At 36.8% G+C, this 18,603-nt stretch overlaps 2 protein-coding genes across 2 annotated transcripts in view; one reads left to right on the top strand and one right to left on the bottom strand.

Moving 5' to 3' along the window:
* MMRN2 (multimerin 2) overlaps positions 1 to 6,150 on the top strand; it is a 19,733-nt gene extending 13,583 nt beyond the window's left edge. The window contains exons 4-7 of the mRNA XM_010022960.1: positions 163 to 231; positions 1,465 to 1,638; positions 2,711 to 4,621; positions 5,648 to 6,150. Coding sequence (XP_010021262.1) covers positions 163 to 231; positions 1,465 to 1,638; positions 2,711 to 4,621; positions 5,648 to 6,036 — 2,543 coding nt within the window. The 3' untranslated portion in view covers positions 6,037 to 6,150. The remainder of the gene's footprint in view (positions 1 to 162; positions 232 to 1,464; positions 1,639 to 2,710; positions 4,622 to 5,647) is intronic.
* A 9,258-nt stretch (positions 6,151 to 15,408) lies between these two features.
* Positions 15,409 to 18,603, bottom strand: part of BMPR1A (bone morphogenetic protein receptor, type IA) — a gene marked incomplete at its 5' end in the record, with an annotated part of 3,586 nt that continues 391 nt past the window's right edge. Inside the window, 3 exons of the mRNA XM_010022959.1 lie at positions 15,409 to 15,808; positions 16,874 to 17,004; positions 17,752 to 17,927. Coding sequence (XP_010021261.1) covers positions 15,683 to 15,808; positions 16,874 to 17,004; positions 17,752 to 17,927 — 433 coding nt within the window. The remainder of the gene's footprint in view (positions 15,809 to 16,873; positions 17,005 to 17,751; positions 17,928 to 18,603) is intronic.

The raw sequence follows: 18,603 nt of genomic DNA, 5'->3' as shown, positions 1-18,603 counted from the left end.
ACCCCCCCAGAAAAGATGTTCTTCCCCTAAGAAACCTGCAATGCAGAAGCCTGTCTCCACATCAGTTACACTACAGATGAAATTGCCCTGCATTGCCTTGCTAAACTGTAGTAGTTTCTGTGTCTAAAATATTTTTACAGGTTTATTCCATCTCAATTGCAGATCCTAATTTTATTCCGGTGCCAGGAAATCAAACTGAAGAACGGCGAGAAGAGGAGTTCTCAAACCACAGTATGTGCTTCAAGTCATTTTGCTTGCCATTTTTTTTACCTCTCAGTCACTGATCAGAAAGAGAGATGTATTTTTTAACTGCAATTTTAACAGGAGAAAGTACGAACAGTATCTCTAATGAAAGCATTATTTGGGAAGGCTTTTACACAGCTACATTTTTTGGCATACATAAGGGCTTTTGCTGTAACACTACATGGATGCTCTAGAAAAAACATCTAGAAGTTTCAAAGTTGTATGCTGCCTGGTCGTCAGTGATACCTAGCAAGAATGCCAGCTGGTACAGAGTGTGAAACCTTCCGATGGCATGGATGTTCAACCCCTTGTTCTGCTAAGTGGGTTCACAGGAAAGCGCACCATGCTCAGAAGTCTAACAGGACAATAATCTATTCAACATGCTGCTTCAGAGAGCTTTGATATTATTGTTATAAGGTACCATCGAGTCATATGTCAGGCACTGAGATATTTCTACCAATCCAAGTATCCAAGAAGGACCTTTCCTTCCTTCTGGGAAATGGTGTGGTTTGAAGTGTTATTGAGTATGTCCTAGCAATTGTCTGTAGGGCAGCATTGCAGCTCTGAAGGAATATTCTTCACATTATGCTCTCAGCATTGTGTGAACAAGCGGTTGCTTTACACAAGTTTATAAAACATTAGATTTAAAGGTCAAAGGTAACCCTGGTGGGTAAGCAGCCCCCAGGCTGGCACAGCTGGGATATACCAGTTTCTGCAACTCTCAGTGTACACTTTGAAAACTAAATTAGCAGGTATTTATTTAAAATAATATCACTTACAGGGCCCCTCAGTGAGTCAGCTATGACACTTACATCCTATGCTTCTGATTCCTTAGTGGAACACCTCAATTACTCTTTCATCCTCTCCTTTTATCCTGGGTTGTTAAACTTTGCTACCCTTTCAGTCAACAGCTTGAAAGGAGTTATTACTCCACACATTTTTATGGCATGGGTAGATTTTTAATGAAGAGCATTTTATTGCCACCATGGCTAGTGTGGCTTAAGTTCTGTCAATATTTAAATATATTAGGTTTTCAAAACTGTTGGGGAAAAAAAAATTTGCAAAGAAATCACAAGTTCAGGTGCTAGAAATCAACAACCCCCTTAAATTTTCAGAGCAGAAAGCACCCAGGTGTTCTCAGAGGTCTTGTAGGAATACCTGTCCTGTCGCCTGGTCGCTGCACTCAGTTGCATGACTTTGTTTTTTTAATCTTGTGATTAGTGTCAACATCAGTGGATTCAAGAGAAATGTTGGAAGTCATTCAAAATCATGAGGCTTTACTGGATGATCTTCAAAGTGATATTCATCAAGCAGTCAGCAACTTAGGTGACTTACAGAGAATATTTGAAAACAACGGTACAAGCATGGTGTTAGAAGTGAACCAGAGCAATTCAGGTGAGAGGTCTGACACAGCCTACCAACAGGCCCTGTAAAGCCACGCAGGTCGGAAAGAAAACTGGAAAACAAAACTACCCCGATATTCCTTAGTCTGGGGGTTGCTTCTAAAGAGAGAAAAAAATTAGTGCAATCCCTATACAAATGAATTAAATTCAAGAATGAAATGGGAAATGAGATGAAAGCAGATTCCTTTGCACTTTCGTAGTATTTCAGAATGTGCCTTAACCACAGAATAAAGACGTAGCTTATACTTAAGATCTGTTAGCTTACTATTCTGCTTCTACGGCTTATTTTATGGGGATGCAGAGTTTAGATTTGGGTTTTGTTCTATTTTCATACTCATGCTATATACCCTGTTGTGTGGAATATCAGACTGGTGTATGTAAAAAATGTAGCATTCCGCCCTTCTCTGGAACATTATTCCCGCTGTATACAGGAGTGAGGGAAAAAGAGCCAACTTGACCTACCAGCCACCATCCCACAGAAATATTTTCTAATGACTCAGGCTATTGTCCTCAGTCAATGTCAAGGCATTCAAGTTTGAACATTAAAGTTAGAAATCCAGACTTAGTATAATTCACACCTAGTACAGATACTTTACAGATTTTTCAAGTTACTTAGTCCTGACCTGGAATATTCAGCTGTTAAGATGTGGGATAACTTTGTGAAGTAGGGCCTTGTAGAAAGCATCAGAAGAACACCGCCATTATGAGACAGTCAAACAAACAAGAGCCTACCAGCTAAGAACTATGTTGAAAATGGGCCGTTATGGCCACTTACAAAACTGCTTGTCCAGAGGTTTGAAATGCAGTATTTTTGTGCCTTAAATGGGGCAGTCAATATGTATCCAGGTTAATGTCTGCAGACTCGGAGACACCGTGTCTTCACAGTAACCTTGATTTAGAGTTAGGCTATTTTTGCAATTATCAAAGTTTAACATTTGGTCAGCTTCTGGGGAGCGAGATGGTAGTTGCTATAGAAAAATACATACGTGAGTAACCCTGGTACCCTGGTGTCCCAAAAGCAGAATTTAAATTTAATGATTATTTTTTTTAACCTGTGTTAATAGATCCACAGGAAAGGCTTCTGCAGCAAGTTTTGTTTCCCCATGTGGAGAATTTTCTAAAGAAACATTTTAACCCAATGTGGGCAAGCTTCAACAGAAGCTTACAGAACCTCTCGAACATGGTAAGAAACCTGTCCCATGACGTCGAAGCCAACAAGAAAAGCATAGAAAGATTCCAAGAGAGCACTGTGCCCAAGAAGGAATTCCAGGAGCTGGGAACTAAATTTGAATCAAAAGTCCAAGAAAATGTAGTGAAAGTTGATCAGGTGAAAAAAGATATAGAGAACCATTTGCAAAGGCAGCAGGCTAATATTCACTATAATCTCACCATGATCAAGGCAGATACTGACACAAAGCTCAAGAAGTTTCACAAGATACAGCAGTCCCATTTCTTAGCTTTAAACAACAGCATGGAAAGCATGAAACAGGAGCAAAACAATCTTGAAAATAAATTTGAGACTTTGAAAAAAAATTTAACAGAACTCTCCTCACATCACAGTCCCAAAGATGAAAATACCCAGTTAAGCATCAGACAAATAAATGAGATTCTGGCAGGGCATGCAAAGCAGCTGAAAGAACTTTACATGGAGTCAGATGTGGCCTTTCAGAATATTGCAGTTTTAGAGAGGTGGTTTAAGGAGTTAAAAAAAAATATCTCAAAGTATAGGCCAGAAGATGTTTTAATAACTTTAACAGAGAAATCAGTTATTATGGAAGAAAACAAAGCAGCTACGGAGCAGCAGATATCAGAGCTCAATTATACTCTCTCAAATCTTCGCGAAAACTATTCAGATCTGTTGAGGTACATGGAGGAATGTAACTGCCAGAGAGTATCTTCCGACACTGATATACTGGAAGAAGATTTAAATAATATCACTTATTCCCTTGAAGGCACCCAATCAAACCTAAAGGATATGAGGCACCTAGAGTCAGTTTTCAGAGATCTCTTGAGGAATGAAATTGAAGAGCTCTCCTCAGCTTTTCCATCTATCTATCAGTCCCTTAATCTCCGTCAAGAAGAAAACAGACAGCTTCAGTCACAAGTTGTGGCTGTTTCAGAAGACATAGGCTTCTTGAAGAAAAAAGATGAAGAAATTCATCGGCACATCAAATATCTCAACAGTTCTTTTGGCTCCCTTTTGGAAGATGCCATGAGGCATGAAGCAGCACTGGAGGCTTTACTGGGGGAAGAATTTATGGAAGTCTTGTTTGAAGAAGATCCTAGTATCCTAATATCGTCAGTATTTCAGCTGCAAGAATCTCTCAGACATATCTCAGGTAAACTCCAAGAACAAAATGTGACTTTAGAATCACTTACAAAGAGATTTCACCATTTGGAGAGAGGTCAACAGAATAATCATGATGGCCATACATTTCCTAAGCATCCCAAAGAAGAAACACAAACATCCTCTACCCTAGATGAAGCTAGTAGTCACCACAGCATCCTAGAACATATGGAACCTAACTATGAGGCTGCCAAAGATGACTCATTGGATAGCTCAGCTTATAATGATATCATGACTCTGAAGAATGATATCAAACACCTGAGCCTGGCAATCAAGAGGCATGAATCCAGAAGTGACATGAATCTCTGCTGCAATCATACAATATCAAATGCAATTGAGCCACTCAACATTTCTGTGGAAATTCTTTCAGCAGATTTAGCAACCACCAAACAGAAACTGGAGGAACATCTGCTGATTTTTAAAAAGCTATTTGGAAGTGATGAAGAGTTAGCTGCCTCAAATGTAAGTCTGGATGTTACAAAGATTCAGTCAATGCTGACCAGAAAAGTGAGAAGGCAACAGAAAGTTCAAGACAAGCAAAGAGACAAGAAAAAGCCTGAGAAACACAGAGAAAACACGCAAATGATAACTGGAAGAAATACAGTGCAGACAGAACTTTTGGGAAAAGGTAGGCTCTTTTACCTCTTCATGCGCAAGTCTAGCTGCTTTCTGGGCCCTGCTGCAGGTTCCACACATACAGCATATTAGTTGTAAGGCCTGCCAGATATCCTGTGGGATGCTGGAGGGAGAAATTCTGATATTATTTACATCCTCCCCTCCATCAGAATAAGCAGTTTGAGTGAGAACCAATCTGATACACTGCTGCACTTTTAGGACAATAAAATCACATCCATTATAGCTACTGGGAAGCTGGCTTTGAACTAATTCAGCTTTAGATGTTCAGAACACCAATTTTGTTTGTAGATGCTCATGTTAACGCAATACCAGTTTTCTTTTTTGAAGCTGACGGGAAGTGCTAGGGTTCCTGGTCTTGTTTCTTTTTGCTGTTATTTGAGTCTGGAAGGAGTGTACACAAAACACTAAAACACCTCCTAATGAGGACAGATACATCAGACAAACTGCTCTAATTTGCACAAGTGGAACAGGGAGGATTGACTAGACAGCACACTCTCTCTTACGCCTAAGCTTCAGAGACAAGTTTTCAGCTTATACTTCTGGCCAGTGACTGGCCACTTCCCTTTCCCTGTAAACGCATGGCCATAAGCACCTGGTAATTACAACCACCAGTCTTAGCACCAGCTTTTACAATTGTAGCCCTCGTTACAGACAAAAATGTAGAGCAAAGATCAGCCCCTTTAGGTATCTGTGCTTCAAAACTGTAGTTGAGACTGAATAAGCACAGAATGTATTTCTAACTCATTCTCTTTTAGGACAACAACAACAAAAGTGCTTCTCCCCTCCCTCCCCCCCGCCCCAGATAGTCTCAGGCCTATACTTTTCCAAGACTAGTGGTTCAGATATTTCCCGGGAACCATTTGATCTAATCCCAGGCACATACCCACTTCAAGCATTTAGCTCTGCAAAGGAGCATACAGAAATTAGGCTTTATAGGGCTTCAACTTATCTTCCACCACTGATGATTCCAGGGAAAGAAGCGCCTGCTGCTAAAATCCTGTTCCTCTTTCTTTTTCAGACTCATTGGTGGCATTCCATGTGGGATTCTCAGAAGGAAAGGATAAAGAGAAAACTCTGAGGTTTAATGAAACTTACCTCAATTATGGAAACAGCTATTTCCCTGAACATGGCTACTTCAAAGCTCCGCATAAAGGTGTCTACCTGTTTGTCATCTCTGTGGAGTTTAGTTCAGGACCAGCATTAGGACAACTCTCCTTTAGCCGTGGGTACAAAAGAACTCTCTCAAGTAGCCAGAGGAAAACACCAAATGGGAACACCATGACTACTTTTGCTATGGCAGAAATGGAGAAAGGGGAGAAAGTATGCTTTGAATTGCTCCAGGGCTCTGTAGTGAAACGGAGTCCACCTGGGACAACAATGGGTGGTTTTCTAGTATTTAAAACTTGAATAGTGACATTTTGTTTTACTGATATCTTTCCATAGATGCAATGGATCAATTCACTATTGCTTCATCTGTGATGCATTCAATCCTACCGCATGTGTTTAAACATAGCATTACCCTAGATTTGTCTTCATGCTTCTTTTCTGGAAGTGTTTGGCTTTTGATTAGTTGCTTATGAGCAGCAATGGGATTTTCTTTCAAATGATAAGCTAATGGTTTGAACTCCAAATGTATCAGTGCACACATTCCCAAATCCTTCCACTGTGAGAACTGCACCTCATTAGAAAAAATGCTTTGTAGGATTTTCTTCACTTAGAAAACAAATAGTTTCTCCTTTCCCCTGGCAAAAGAGTATCCTCCCATGGCAAACACCCCCACCACTGCAAGGAGAAGATTTTTAGGAAGGACTGCATGTATCAAATCTCATATTTTGTGAATAGTGGCTTAAAACCAAAAAGCCAGGACAATTTTACCTTTTAGTGCTCTGTGGACCACAGGCAGTCACAGACTGTCTTGGAAACTTCTGCCACTTAACTCCAATTCAGTGTGTCACCCTGTGCACGAGAAGGCTAAGAGACATCCATCAAACCCAGTAAGACATACCCTGTGCTAGTATTCGTAAGCAAGAATCTTAGAAATGCCACAGTCTTTTTGCTTCTGAGCCTGTGCTGTATTTCAACTACACTGCAAAAATGTAATAGTAATATAACAGTGTTAAGACTAATTACATCTACATTTAGACATTAGGAAAATGTCAACAATATCAAAAAATATTGTTCAAAATGCAGTTTATTTCTAAAGATGGTCCTGGAGAATATAATGAATTTAGCCCAGAATTCAGCATTTAGTAAACAGTCCAAGCAAACAAGCAAATAAAACTAACAGCAAAAAGGCAAGCTCATTGGTCTGCCGTAATTGTTGACTATAAATTAAATATATAATTAGAATAAACCAAATAGTAGAATTTCTGAACTGTGGAGTTTTTTTGAATTTCCAAAATCTCAAGATTACCATGTCTGGTCATCTCCTAAACTTTTCTTCTGACAAATAAAATATCCAAAAGGCTTTCATTTTAAAGTAGTTCAATTACTTTGGTATTTTTCCCTGTCTATCCTAATGCCTTACAAAACAATATTGAGACTACTAATTTTGCCAAAATGAAGTGCATTTAGAAATTCCCAATATTTTTCATGAAAGAGATAAATTATTATTATTATTATTATATATTTTATGCCCTTTTAAGGTAGCATTTTCTAACAGAAATCTATCCTGCTACTAAGGGGTTTTCTCCCCACCTACTTGTATTCTGAGCAACATTAAACCACAGAATTGTTCAAAACCACACATTGGTACCAATACACATTGCACTCAAGACAACAGTATACGTATCTTTTGAAATAAAGCTACAAAGCAGTTTCCGCTACCAACTTGCTGAGAAGACTGTTATTCTTGATCCTGAAAAATCCAACAAAGAAAATGACTAAAAATGATCTCACATCTACTCCTAGCCAGTGCCGATTTTCACATGAGATTAATGGGCCAAGTCTGCCATTTATCTAGCACAGAGCCGCATCTTGCGCTGCTCTGCATCAGGTAGCACAAAGTGCCTGCAAGCTCAGTGTCATCTTCTGTCCCACAGATTGCTTGAATATCTGAGGGAAGAAAAGAAGAAAAATTTGAACAGGTGTAATCTCAAAAAGGAAGAAAAGCATCAAATTGTGAGATAGGGTTCTTTCAATACAAAGCTACTATACTGGGCTGTTCCACATGTTTTTGCCAGTGGTCCTCCAATCATGGACTTTTGTGGTGGCATCGTTCTGCAATGCCAAGCTATGTGGGCTGCCTAGGCCTGGGTATCTCAAGGAACATCCCATCTCCAGTGCACACCAATTATGCAGCTACCAGTCAAGTTCCACAACTAAATACAGACAGGAGACATAGGTATTTAAAATCACTTTGCTTGTTTTTAAAGCTTGATAGAAAACTTCACCTGGACTGAAAACCAGCTATTTGGAAAAGGACATGGTAGATAGGATAGCAGTTCACACAGACAGGACTTTTACAGGTTTGGTATCCTGCTTACCAGAGTCTACTTTTGTTGAATAAGCCGAACAAGTTCTGAGATCAGCAACTCCAGAGTGAACACAATGCTATTGTAAGGATGTTTTTATATTTGTGTTCTTCAAATATGTGCTGAAGTTAGCCACCTGCATATACAAAGATGACATACTTGATCGTAAGACTCGTTTTTAGACTATGAAGCAAAAAACCAATGACATATAATGAATTAAAACATTCTATTGGATGCATAAGCCAGGAAGCCTGACTTCCTTCTCAAGTGCCAAGAGAAAGATGATTAAGCTTAAAAGGTTGTGTTTTTTTTAAATTAATACATCAGCTTTTTAATAAACTTTGATCTAAACCACCTCTCACATACAAGCAATCTATTTGACTACCAGTATGAATGTCTTTAAACCCTCCCACAAACATTTGTTTTGTGGTTTGGGGTTTTTCTTTGGCTTCCCCCCTCCCCCTAAAGATTAACATATCCACATCACCATGACCTGCATTTTTAGGCAATAAACTAGAGGACACCATTTTAATGAGGAGACAAGAGACTCCAGATTAGGACCTAAAGAAAAATTTGCCACAAAAATGGCAAGCAGACAAGGATGATTAACTGACAATTTAAAACAGCTACTGGTTGGCTCAGTTGATTAAGAACAGGGGGATTTTCAAACATGAAAAACGCACTGAAGTTGACCATAGGCATTAGGAAAGAAGAGCTGCCTGTAAGAGCAGACAAGTTGCTTCAGTTTATCTCATTGCAGACCAACTAGTCTAGCATGCCTGATGGCAGCTTCAGCCATGCACCGACAGGCACAGAAACATGTATGTTCATTCCAAGATATCCAGTGATACATATCATCTATCTGAGCCTCCTATTTAAAAAGACTGGATTTCCAAATCAAGCCACTAAGCTTTATAAAAAAGATAAAAAAAAGAAGAGAAAAAACTGTGCCTCTTAATGCCTTCACATACTTATTTTGTTATTGAAATTTCTACGGCCTTATGAATAGTTAGTATCTTATAGTACTTCACATTATAAAATTAAAATCTCCTATTTTTTTTCTTTTCCATTACTAAGATGATCGCCTCACTTCACTCAAAATGCAAGTACCCACTGCATAATAAACAATTTTATTTTCTGTAGATCCATCAATACCTGGATTCTGCAGTCAGATGCATCTGAACTCATTTCGTAAATCCGTATCAAGCCAGTCTCTGAAGTCCACAGTGGTCACCCCTTTTGAATGAGGTGGTCAACCACAGTTGTGGTCCTCTCATGACTCAGATTCACAGCTGGTGTTGACTTAGCTACCTTAACATCAGCAAGAAAGACTGAAGTGGTATTTTGGGAAGAGGTGAAGACAAAGCTGCTGAAGGGATTAATCCAACTAATAGATTTCAATCCGATTCTTTATGAAAGTGATATGTCTGCAATTTATTCAAAAAGCTTGTGATTCAGTTCAACTACGCAGTATGCTTTTTGGCTTGCATGCAAAATATACGTGTGGGATCTTTACACATGTCACTGGATATAGCTGTTTCAGTTCTTACTGATGCAAGCTCATCAGTAACACATTTTATAAAGAGGTAAAAAACAATAATACACAAATGATTTTTATAAAGAGTACAAAAATAATCATGCATAAACGATGACATTCTGATATTTATTATTAGCAGGCAGTAGAACTCATTTTCACCTATCACACACACCGGCCACGAGTTTTTCAAAAGAATCTTTCTATCTTTAGGATATAGCACCATCCTGTGGTCATTTCAAGAAGCAACATTAGGGGCGAAAAACAACCCTGCTCGTCGAAGCGAGAAGGGTGCAAACAGTTACCCTCAGTACATTCATTATATCCCCCTGTAAAACTAATATAAAAATCCCCGTTTTCAATCCAATCACGATCAGTGTAATCAGTGGAAAGACTCCACAAACTACACAACAGCTGCAACCATAAGAAAAAGTTTACTTTGCCAAGATACTAATTGTAAAGAAACCAAATCTTCGTGCAGCCGAATTTCCTGGTATTACCTATTAGGAAAAAACAGGTTTGAAACTACATGCAGTCTAGTCTTCTACTGTATTTTCCAGAACTCTACTGCAAGAATTTTAGACTTGACTTTATGGGGAGGGAAAAGGTGTTATTACAAAGTGATAACAGTTTATATGATGTTCAGATATCAAAACTTTATAGCTACTCTAAAAAATACCTTTAAAGCTCGTGTTATTCCTCACCGAAGACAAAAAGAGAAGAGAAATTGATCTTACTTCTCCCTGCTTGCAAATTAAAAGTGAACTCTACAGCAAAAAGTAGCTGATACATTTCTACAATGAGAAAATAAATTCTGAGATTTTACAGAACTGTGTATCTTATCTGTAGGATAGTCCCTTGACTGGTCTTCATTTGCTTGAATCATAAGAGTGAATTCAGTAGGCTATACTGAAACATCAGCATAATTTTGTAAGCAACAGCTTAGAAGTATTATTAATTAACTGTTTCATCTCAAATCTCTTAATTTTGATATCACTGCACAGAAAGAATGTCATATACAGAGGGAATAAAAAACAGTTTCAGAATTCCCCCATTCCTTTTTCTCTTTTTCCTTCATAAGCTTAAGGCAAATTGATATGGATAAAACCAAGATGTAGTGAACTTGGATATGTTCAAATAAAAGAACTGTACAATTTTGACTTGCCTCTGGCTTTGCTGTAAGATACGGATAAAAATCATGAGAAGGAAACATTGGTTTACTGTTACGCCCAAATTTAGTCCAAGGAACAGAGAGCACCAAATAATTCTGAACACCACTTAACAGTAAAAGCGATCATTGACAACTTATTCAAAGACGGGGCAGTGGGGAAGGACACTGGAGATGAGACCACAAACAAGGTATTAAAAAGTAGAGAATTATTTAGTTACAGTATTACGATTTCCAAGTCATTACATTTTAAGGCAAAATCTTAATAGTAACAAAACACATTACTAATGTGTACTAAAATAAGGTTATTTACTTAAAAATGATACATTGGACATGATCTGTGTACAGAACAAGCAATTCATGGTAAACTTAATAAGGCACCTTCTAAAGCAGATGCTGTACAAAATACATTAGTGTGTTACATTTTTAGAGGAGTATTCTACACTTCTGGCATATAACACACACAAGAGTGTGACCATTTGTCTTGTTCCACTCTTCTTTCATATTTTATTTACATCTTCTCTAGGTTAACTACAATGTTATTTATTCTTCTTGTATACAATATAGTACATTTCATTTTGGGCATGGCATGTCAGAGCACAAATGTCACTACATGATGTGGGCTTCTATAACTGCATTGAACAGTAAAAAAAGTACAAAGCAACAATTACATGAGATTTGTTCAGAAATTAGAAGTAATGTGCAATCCACTTCTGCTACACCAACCAAGGCTAATACACCATGTCCCCATAAAGCACTGTACTATGCAACACTGCCAGCCATTTTTAGACATCACTCCTATTTGGAATAAAGATCGTGGATAAAGGCTTTTGACTTCAGAGGCACTGTCAGAAGAATGAGGAAGTGCTAAATCACTTTAATATCTGTCAGAAGATGAGCATGTAACTTCCCTTTAAAAATATCTGCAATAGCAAAGGAATACCTTTTAATTTAGTATCTTTGCTTTTAAAACATTTTAGACCATTAGAAAACAGACTGTGAGATAGAGTAGGTGAAATATATCCAAATTATTTGTTTTATAAACACATTCAAATGGCCATTTAGATCAAGATCTAAAATTGGATTCAAGACTACTATGGAGGTAACCTAAAATACTAATTTTACATTTTAGTAATACCTCAAAATAGACTAATTAAGAAAATACTTGGGAAAACGTGATGGATATTGGGAAAACTGTCAGTTTCTTGGAAAAAACCTCAGGAAAAATTACATGTTGAGTAAAACTCAGAACAAACTCAAAATGTAAACCTACATTTTTCTGTAGGAATATCATGTTTCTTGTGGAATTTACAAGTTACCAAGGAACACAAAAAAATTTCCTTTCAGTTGTTTTAACGATAAGAATTATATAAGTAACTCCCACGTAACTGAAATCACATGGAGCAGGTTAAATAAAGACAAAAATCCCTCCCCCGTGTGTGTTTAAGAACTTCCAAGGCACAGTTCTGACACTCCCCAAGATATTTTGATTTTTATTAACAACAAAAAATGAGGGCACATTTGCCAGTTTTGGGGGATTTTTTTTTTTTTTTAAATGACAAATGCTTAAAATTTTGACCAAAGTGACATTAATCATATTTCAACAGAAGACTCCTATTACCCTCCCTGACCTTAAAGGCTTCTGAACTACAGTATTGCATAAAGCAACAACTTAGCTTCAGAATCTGCATAAGTATGCTTAATATCATATAAAAATTCATGGGCTAGCTTTGACTGAAAGTTGGGGGTTTTCCCCCTCCAGATAATTATAATACCAGTATGGACATATTTAGGCTCCAAACAGTGGCTGACATTGCATGGAATGTAGGTATGTGCTCAAGTGCTTTATGCAACCAGATCCTTTACCAGTAACATTTTTTGGAGTATCAGGGAATCAAGGAACGCTGAAGACCTAGCACTCCTGTTCAGGACAATGAAAACTGTTTGAGTATGAACCTAGTAACTGAAGCACTGAAAAAATTAAGGTTAAAGCTTAAGGCAAAATTATTTTTCTTCTCTCCAAGATCTTTGCAGCAGTCAGCTCACTTCTTCTGTGATAAAGTTAATGTGTAAACCAATTTAGGTCTTATGATGTCTACCAAAGACCAGCATCTTCTTGCCTTGCAAATGCCTAACAATAGAGAAGAAAATAAGTGAGTAAGTTCAAATTTTCAAAATTCACACCTCCAGCAGTGGCTTCCTGAACACTTGGGAAAAATGAATTAAAAAAATTCACAAGTTCACAGCTAATAATGCTGTGGCAACTTCTAAAGATTCTAAATAGGAATTGGCTAATTTAAATAGACCTCGTTGCTCTGAAAGTTTACACTAGGAGGGCACCTAAACATTTTTCCTTCTTATTGATAAAAATCCTAGAGAAGGAAAAAAATAAAAGCTTATCCCTTATGTTTTTTGGCTCATACCAAATATTTTCCAACTACCTGTGCAAAAATTATGTGCGAAGACACGATTAACAATTGCAAACTCATCACACATTTCTTGGCAATGGACGGAAAAATGTTTTTTTAAAAAGCCCTTTATCATGAGGATTGTGGTACAATATCATATATCTTCTGCTGTTTTCAAATAAGTTAAAACCATAGTTGACACACCTATGAACTTCTCAGCCAGAATACATATTAATACTTAAAGGCATTACTGAACAAAAGTAATGACTTTATTAAAAAAAAAAAAAAGCCCCTCGAAATAGCTAGTTTTCTATAAAATATGTAGAACAGTTAAATAGTCTGTACATCACAATAGAAAATAAAAAATACTGCAATCTTTTGCCTGACCATTTACATTATGTGAACTACAGAATTACAACAACACAAAAAATGTTAGAAGGTTGTAACTGTTCACAAATCACATTAGTTCTGCATTACATTGTTTTCTCTTAGTTGTATTTTCAAGGGAAATATAAACATACGTCAAAACAATTTCCATGTACATATTTTAAGACAACAAATAATATGGCATAAATCAATCTGAAGTTTTAACATTTTTCATCAATTTTAATATTATTCCTAACTTTTTTTCTTCAAATCTTGACTGTGGCGTATGTGTGTTTGTGCATGTATCTAATTGTACACATGTACCTAGAACTAGGTGGTTGATTTTTTTTTTTTTAAGGAAAGCACAAAACACACCATATAAATAACTTCCCTTTTTAAAGTTATCTAGAACAAGATTTACAGTACAAAGTTATAGGCACTTAAATTATCAAATAGGTTCAATGCAACGGTTCCAATACTGTGTGTTCATTCTTCAGACAATTCACGCATTTGAAGCTTCAACTTGAGTTATGGTACTGTTTTCTAACTTCAAAGTAGAAGTGCCGAAGGAGTTATGAATCAGTAATTCTGCTTAGCAGTAACCTCACGGAGGGGTTCTGGCTTTTAAACAACTTGTCTGGATCAGTGAAGAAAAGGAGGGTACTAGAGTTTCCTGTACATGCCAAATAGTTGGCACAATAAGATCAAATTCTGCAATTACGTTAACTTAATCTTCATAAATTATCTTTCAATGCCATTTGTCTCAAGTGTGCTTAACTAGAACTTAAAATACCCACTGACTTAACTTGTCTCAAATCTTGAGTTTTGTCACTGTCCACAATGTGGTCCACAGATGTGGCCTCCTGCACTTACACCAGGGCAACCCAGTTCAAAAATCTGCATGTTGTGGATCTTTAACAGTTCACATATATTCAGTTCTCCTGGTCCTGACCTTTACTGCATTGTCTAATCTTCTGAGTGCCCAGCCCCTGCTTCCTGCCTTCCATTTCTGTGTCTGTAAATTAGACTTGTTCTCGAGCCTTTCAGAACTTATCTTCTGCCTAGTTTTGTTGAATGATGAAAAAGCATGCTCCTACATTTGACCAATTCCCTCCTGTATAGAAAGAAAGTCAGAGCACCTACCAGTGAGTCCCAATAAAGGAGAAAGGCAAAACATGTCATCGACCATCTTTCTGTTAGAATGCAAGGTATTCAACAGCAAAAATGCTGGTTGTGTGTGGCATTGTGAAAAGTATGCCAGATTTCACAGTCGTCCAATTATGGAGCACACCAGACTAAGTGAGATGATCAAAGCAGTCTGTGCCTCTAAGACAGATTGTTTCCAGCTCTTTACAGACTTCGGTAGGCACTCCTTAATTTGTTAATGTTTTTGCAGTTCTCCTTATGACCAAAACAAGAATAGAAATAAAACTGAAATAAAATTAAAACTGAGATTTAGGAAGATAACTTAATAGCAAGGATTCTATAGCAAATCTCTGATTGTGGAGCTACAAAATGCATGGAACCCTGATCATAAAACTTTGTTCATTTAATGTTTTCTTATCTATTCCAAATGACAGCAAAATAATCCTGGCACACACATAAAGGCATAAGGAACTGTTAAACTGAGTAGTATCACAAACAGATTCATAACCTACAGGCTGTTTCACAAAAACTTGGTATGAACTGACTAGGTTTTATCAGGTAGAAGGCCAAAAAAAAAAAAAAAAAGCTTATATTCTCCATCTCTGTTGAATCCATATAGCTTGTTAGGCTTTCACAGAAAGCACTGTAATCTGAACATTCAATTCAGTACCCAGAGTTTTACTGGAGACTCACTATGTATGACTGAAGTCTCAATGCAGCTCAAACAAAACCAAAATGTGTATTTTATCAAGGCTGTCCATTTACGTAGCACGTAGTGTATAGAGGCTCTCAGTATCACAGTCTACGAAGTACTGAAAGATTTGATTAGCAGCCTGTAGAAGTGTGCTGAGAAAATATACTGAATCTCAGTTATTTCCTCTTTCCACATAGGTCTCACCCACGTTTGAGTGAAAAGATCTAGGAGTCCAGCTTTGCTCTCCAATGTCAATTTTCTATGTCAAATCTTTACATCTTGTGATTCCACCATCTTGGCAAGTGTCTTCTTGATCCTCAAGGCAGTGAGCCTTGAGGCAGGATTATGAGCCCAGCATTCAGACATTAATTTCAATATTGCTCTTAAACACTGTAAAATAAAAACCAAAGGAACATTATTGTAACAACTTATAGATCTGAGGTGTATAATTTGGTTTGCTTTCATGTCCAAATTATAGAAGTCTTAAGTCCAAAGGTGCAATTTCTAAATTTTCTGCAAAATTGCTGATAAAATATTATAAACAGATCAACTAAAAAAATCCCAACAAAACAAACAAACCAACCCCATCCAACAACCACATCCCAGTCCTCCCTTTCACTGCCTAGAATTACAGTGGCTGGAACTAACTGAAGTGTTTCTTTATTTTCACAAAGATGCATTACCAGAACTTATCATTACAAGTCAAGATTAGCAGTACAACAATGGTAGGAATAAGCAGATTCTGCCGTCTGTACAGCAGGAAAACTGTAGAGAACTTTCGTCACATTTCACTAAAAATGAAAATGAGAGTAAAGTTCTTTCAGCAGTCAAAAAATAATACAGAAAAAACTGCCAATTCCTAAATGAAATCAAGGATTTTGGGAAGAAAGGATATGGTATATCTAGCTTGCTATGTGAAATAGCTATGTGTTAATTACTGGTTCAAGCTGCGGCCCTTTAAAAACAGTTTTAAATTTAGTATTTTACTTACATTATGGCTTGCCCTGGAATGTACCAGTAAAAAAGAAAAAGAAGAAAAAGGGAAATCTACAAACACAAAGAAATTGCTTCATATTCCATGAAATACCTTATGCCACAAACCAATATGCTATATACATGGATTAATAAAACCAATTAAAAACTCATTTAAGTTTCAGCTCCAATCAAAACTGAAAAATATTCCACTATCTAAAAAGAAGATCTCAATTACAGCAGTATCCATACACTTGGATGCTGCTTAAGTGTATCTTTCCCTTAGATCCCTGAAAAGATACATAAAAAATAGTGTATTTTGTGTTGATTTCAAACATTTCTTTCTCCTATTGTTCCTGTGAGGTTATCAAAATATCAGAATGTGTGAATGTAGTCCCTATTTTACAATATTTTAATATTTATTAAATACCCTTCCATATCAAAGGAACAAACTGAAATAATTTTTCCTTTCAGCATACTCACTTCATCACTATTCCATCTATTCGATACTACTGGGCGTAGGCGTTTGACACACACCACTTCTCTCATGTCCTCATAGGATGGATCATTTGGCACCATGTCATAATATGGCAACTGATACTCTTCTACAATACCTGCAAATAATTGTGAAAGATCAAGAACCATTAAAAAAAGAAAATAAATCTATGTATCTACTCTCAGATTTCCTTAGCCAGGAGCAAAAGTTAACTTAATTTTATGCCAGGGCAAACCCACCACACTGTTATATTGTGGTAAAACCCCCAAATTTCACTACACAATTAGATATTTAGCAGAAAATCTCCAATATTATGGTTATTATGTTTAATAGCTACAATAATTCCTTGCAGTCCCTTTGACTTTGATACCCAGTGTAGAATTTGACATCTAATCCATCGCATGCTACAAAGAAACAGGGAGAAAGCATAAAATGGAATAAGAGAATACATGTAAAGATCTGTAAGGTCACAAAAAAGCAAAAGAAAAGGGCTGGTCACAGAAACATGTGTAAGGAAAAAACTGAATGACACCAGAAATACAAGTATAATAAAAGAATAACATCTCAAATTACTTTTTAGAAGTTTTATTAACAGCATTGGGGTAAAATACATCTGCATCCCAAATTTTTCCTAGAGCAGGCATTCTGCTTTTTAAGCAAGGTAGAAAAGCCCAAGATTTGATTCTAACAATCAAAAAGGTCTGGTACAGTGATTTTCAAGCTGTAGTCTGGACAGACTGTTACTAGTGCTTCTAGAGAATGCAAGGCTGTTGACATAGCAGGCCTGTTCTATAATTTCCTGGTCAAGTATCATTAAAGTGAGACAAGGACCTGGTAAATTTTATACAGAATATTTAAAAGTTACCTCCTGTGACACAACGCCGAGCCATTTCCCAAATGATCAGCCCAAAACTGTAAATGTCAGCCATGATGTATGGTTGGAAATGGTTTTTATTCAGGCTTTCATCTAGGACCTCTGGAGCCATGTAACGTTTTGTTCCCACTCTAGTATTCAAGGGAACATCAACTTCATTTGTGTCACTACATGAAAATATAAGGAAGTTAGTGAATTGTGGACATGGTATGAAATCCTGTATCATGTAATCGCTACACTGCAAAGCTCCCATTTACGAATTAAATTCTTTCTTTTATTTCCTTCTTAATACTACACTTAGAGTACTTTTTGCCTCCCTGAAAAAGATTATCTAGAAAAATGATACCAAGTATGGAAGTTGACAGTTTACTACTACTTTTGCAAGACATTTAAAACACATATGAAAATAACCTGAATTAAAAACTACTATAAAGATGACCATACTTAGTAACAACTCAAAATTATTTGCAAAGGCTTATGTTTTCCTTCAGGCTCTATTGTAGCAAAAACCCAATTCTCTGGCTCCACTGAAAATAAAGTAGTCAATCATACTATTACAGTATTACTTCTTCAATTAAGTTTCAACTCCCTTAACACTGTTCAAATTTTCTATGAGAATATATAATGATAGCAATTACTCTGAAAGGCCAGTTTGAATAATGAATTAGTTTTCTCTTCCTTTCCTCTACTTCTATTTTCCACAAGAAGTCTTTCCATTGTTCTTTTAACAACCTATTTTCATCTCAATGCTTATCAGCATTCAAAGGAAGAGGAGCATTTTACTCTCAAAATTGAAAAAATCTGAAAGAATGCAACCAAATTATTCCATCTTCCTTCTAAAAA

Source organism: Nestor notabilis, unplaced genomic scaffold (assembly GCF_000696875.1).
Source record: "Nestor notabilis isolate BGI_N333 unplaced genomic scaffold, ASM69687v1 scaffold33689, whole genome shotgun sequence".
In the NCBI taxonomy this organism is placed as follows: Eukaryota; Metazoa; Chordata; class Aves; order Psittaciformes; family Psittacidae; genus Nestor; species Nestor notabilis.
Note: the sequence above shows the minus strand (reverse complement) of the source record. Positions and strands in the feature narration are given on the sequence as shown.